This window comes from Orycteropus afer, unplaced genomic scaffold (genome assembly GCF_000298275.1).
Source record: "Orycteropus afer afer isolate SDZICR_OR568_19922 unplaced genomic scaffold, OryAfe1.0 scaffold00176, whole genome shotgun sequence".
Taxonomy (NCBI): domain Eukaryota; kingdom Metazoa; phylum Chordata; class Mammalia; order Tubulidentata; family Orycteropodidae; genus Orycteropus; species Orycteropus afer.
This window is the reverse complement of record NW_006921763.1, coordinates 115669-120206: the sequence shown is the minus strand read 5'-3', so window position 1 is coordinate 120206 and position 4538 is coordinate 115669. Positions and strand designations below refer to the sequence as shown.

The following is a 4538-nucleotide window of genomic DNA, read 5'->3' as shown; positions in this document are numbered from 1 at the left end:
TTCCAACTTTTGCATTCCAGTCACCAGTGATAATTAACACATCTTGATTGCATGTTCTGTCAATTTCAGACTGCAGAAGTTGATAAAAATCTTCAATTTTTTTCATTTTTGGCTTTGGTGGTTGGTGCATTAATTTGAATAATAGTAGTATTAACTGGTCTTCCTTGTAAGCATATGGATATTATCCTATCACTGACATCATTGTACTTCAAGACAGATCTTGTAACATCCTTTGTGATGATGAATGTCACATCATTCCTCTTTAAATTGTCAATCCCAGCATAGTAGATTATATGGTTTTCTGATTCAAAATGGCTAAAACAGGTCCATTTCAGCTCACTAATGCCTAGGATATCCATCTTTATGTGTTTCATTCATTTTTGACAACTTCCAATTGTCCTGGATTCATAGTTCGTACATTCCATGTTCTGATTACTAATGGATGCTCGGAGCTGTTGCCCCTCAATTTGAGTTGTACCATGTCAGTAAATGTTGTTGTTGTTATGTGACGTCGAGTCGCACCCGACTCATAGGGACCCCTCCTTGAGTTTCTGAGGCAGTATCACTATGGAAGTAGATTGCCCAACCTTCCTTCCAAGGAGTGGCTGTTGGGTTTGAACCGCCAGCCTTCTGGTTAGTAGTCAAGTGCCTCAGGCATGTCAGTAATGGAGGTCCTGAAATCTTTAGTTTATCCATATCATTAAGGTTGGTTCTACTCTGATGATGCAGCTCTCTCCAAGTCATATTTTGAGTGCCTTCCGATCTAAGGGGCTCATCATCTTCCTGGACTTTATCAGGCAATGTTTCCAGGCAATTGGTAAAGTTGCCCTGTAATGTATCACACAGTGTTTCTCTGCTATTCATAATGTTTTCCTTGGCCAATTCTTTGAGAAGTGGATGGCCTCCTCCTTCCTAGTCTGTCTCAGTCTGTAAGCTGTGTTGAAGCCTGTGCACCATGTGCAACCCTGCTGGCACTTGAAACACCAATGGCACAGCCTCAAGCCTCATAGCCACGTATATGCCAACATAGTATGACAAACTGACAGACAAGTTCACCTCCCTTAGCTGTTGGAAACCTCTCCACCCTCCCCTTACCTAATTCCTACGTGGATTTGGTTGGTGGGTCCTGTCTGCCGCCCCTTACCTGGCTCCTGCCGCTTTTTGTTGTCCTCGGCATTCCCCCCCTTTCCTGGCTCTGGGAGTGGGTCCTGCCTGCTGCCCCTTACCCAGCTCCTGCTGCTTTCTGTTGTCCCCGGTGTTCCCTCCCTTTCCTGGTTCTGGGGTTGGGTCCTGCCTGGCACTCCTTACCTGGCTAAAGAGATGTAACAGCCATAAAAACACACCTCTCAGATCTCTGACCATGTGGAATGTAACTGACCAAGGGACCTGGATCCAGCCATGCCTGTAGCCAATCCATCTCCAGATTTTCCCATACACATTTTACATCATTTTTAAACTTTCTAATTGCTCCATGGAAAGTAACTTTTTTTTTTCTTAGAAATTACTTATATTTCACAATTATAATAATCTTACTCTAATTAATTGGGTAGATTTAGTAGAATGATTATATAGAACAATGAAAGAAATAACATTTCTTTTATTAAAAAAATAACTCAGTGTTAAATTACTTTTTCTCTTTAAAAGGAATGTAGTAAGTATTATTAGCATCAAATCTACAACTAATTATGTTTATCAGTAAAAATTTAAGAAGTAAAAAAATGTTATCCTTACCTCATGCCACTGTCTAGCTGGCTGGTTTTGTTTGTGTTGGCATCCCATAGATAAATCCAACTAGATTTCTCAGCAATCACTGCTAGGGTATCTCCATCTTTATCCCAATCCATAGCAACACAGTTACTTTTAAAAAAAGAGAATACAAATCACAATACATTTTCAAAAAGTAGAGAAAAGAAACTTAAATACTCACATATTTGTGATTTTCATCTATAACAATACTATTTTATCTGGAATAAGTCATAAACTTTTTTTAAAAAAATTTTTATTGCAATTTGGGTGAAAGTTTACAGAGCAAATTCACTTTCCATACAGCAGCTCACATACACTTTGTGTCATGACATTGACTGCAATTTCCCACAATGCAATTGCTCCCCTCCCACTTCCTCCCCATAGTTACTTCTTCCTTGTGTCCATCCCTCCATGTACTCCTGCCCCCCAAACTGTCTCCCTGTACATACACAGCCCTTCTATTCTCCCATGGTTGATCTCTCCAAGGAGTGTATTTACTTAATGTAAATGGCTCGTATGCCTATCTTTTGTTTGGCTGGAAGCCACAGGAATGGGTTAAATTCCAGACCTGAAAGACAGCTAAAGAACATAGTCTCAGGGGTTCCACCAGGTTCTATCAGACCAGCAAACCTGGTCTCTCCACCTTTTTCTTTTTTTAAAAAATGATTTTGAGTTTTTTTCCACATTGTTCTCTCACTGTATCCCAGATTTCCTACATACAGCTCTTCTGAGTGGCTGACAGTGGTAGCCAGGTACCATCTAGTTCTTCTGGTCTCATAGTTCTATAGGCTCAGGATTGCATGGTGTACCAGTTGTATGGATTGATTATTTCCATGCATCTTTGGTTTTCTTCATTCTTCTTTGCTCTGGACAAGGAGAGACCCATTGTTGCATCTAGATGGCTGCTTGTAAGCTTTTAAGATTCCAGTCGCTACTTGCCAAAGTAGGATGTGGAAGAATGTTTTTGTGCTGTATGCTATGCTAGTTGAGCTTGATGTCCCCTGAGACTATGGTCTTAAGCCCATAGGTCCAACTACTTGCTCCCTCTGGGTAGCTGGCTGTGGCCAAGAAGTGACTACAACCTTGTCCCTCGTCAGCTTTACTATCTACCTGGGAATTCTGACAAAACATACAAATACACTTGTAGAAACACTATCTGCCAACCCTATACATGGTCATGGGCACACTTCCCCCTACATTGACACACCTAATAGTTCAGCCTGTTCACCCATCTATCCACCCATAGATCAATGTTTGCCTTCACTGACAATGCAGTACTGTATGTGCAAAAGGGTTCATCTTTGTTGTCTGTACCTCCCATGCACTTCTCTATGTCTTCTTCTTCTTCAATGCCACCATATTTGTCACTCACATTTGGTACACTGTCCTTCTCTTCACCCAAATCAATACTTCTTTCTACCTGTCTAACAGTATTCCTTCCTCTTCCCTCCCACCCCTGGTAACCAATAAAGAAAATTTCATTCCATATATAAACCTTTCCTTTAGTTTTTACAGTAACAGATTAATACAATATTTGTCCTTCTGTGATCGACTGGAACAAGTCATAAACTTTTCAAAGTGAGAAATACAACTCACTATTCACCCACTGGATACTACTAATATTCATGATTCAGTTTTTGTTGTTGTTGAGGGAATGGAAAAAATCTATTTTAAAATTCTGCTTTAATCCTATAAAGAACCTGGCCCTTTGGTAAAACAAACTTATGTGGGTCACCTTTGACCCACAATAAATGCCCATGGAAGCATCAGTTAAGAAATCAGGTGACATATTACACTGGGCAAATCTGCTGCAAAAGACCTCTTTAAAGTGTTAAAGAGCAAAGAGTCACTTTAAAGACTAAGGTACACCTGACCCAAGCCATGGTACTATCAATAGCCTTATATGCATGTGAAAGCTGGACAATGAATAAGGAAACAGCAGAAGAATTGATGCATTTAAATTGTAGTGTTGGCAAAAATACTTAAAATACCATAAACTGTCAGAAAAACAAACAAATCTGTTTTGGAAGAAGCATAGCCAAGGTCTCCTTCCCTCCCTTGCACTCCTGCCTTCCTAGCTGTCTCCCTGTGCATACACAGCCCTTCTATTCTCCCATGACTGATCTCTCCAAGGAGTGTATCTACCTCAGGTTTAAAAAGAGCCAATCCAGAGTGAGAGAAGGGGACCTCACTACCATCAAGAAGAAAAGCCAGGAGAGGAGCAAGTCATTTGGACCCAATGTCCCTAGATCCTGGAGCACTAGAGCAGTAACACTGTAGGCAACAGCAGCACCAGACAGCAGGAACCAGAAGCCAAGTGTGAGATGGCACTGAGAGCTTCCTGGCCCACAGAATGAGAAACCTGAGAGCCTTGAGGCAAGAGGCTGCCTGGTGGAGTGGGGTGTCTCTAGGCACTTATCTGCAGAGCTAAAAGGCTTTGTTAACTGAAGGAGGGCACAGACCAGGAGGGGAGCCTGTCCTCCAGGGGCTGAGAAGAGGCCTTCTTCTGGGAGCACACATGGCAGAGAGAAGGGCCTTTTTGCAGGCACAGCCAAGAGGAGCCAAGTGGGCTGTACAGCACTGAGGAAGGGAGGAACATGCTCTCTACTTCAGGGAAGCCTTCAAAATTACCTACATACTTATTAATCTTGATCCTGAGTTGTAGCCAACCCAAGTTGTACCTGTTATTTCCCTAATAAACCTCACAGCTGTGAGTACGTCTGTGAGTTCTGTGTGGCCATTGCAAAAATTATCAAACGCATACCAAAACCAAAGACAAAGAAAGAATCATG

The 4538-nt window shown here is 41.6% G+C and overlaps 1 protein-coding gene across 1 annotated transcript in view; it reads right to left on the bottom strand.

The window, feature by feature from the left end:
* The window catches only part of WDR19 (WD repeat domain 19), a 190435-nt gene that overhangs the window by 148411 nt on the left and 37486 nt on the right, over positions 1-4538 (bottom strand). Inside the window, exon 4 of the mRNA XM_007947169.2 lies at positions 1732-1857. Within this exon, the coding sequence (XP_007945360.2) occupies positions 1732-1857 (126 nt within the window). The remainder of the gene's footprint in view (positions 1-1731; positions 1858-4538) is intronic.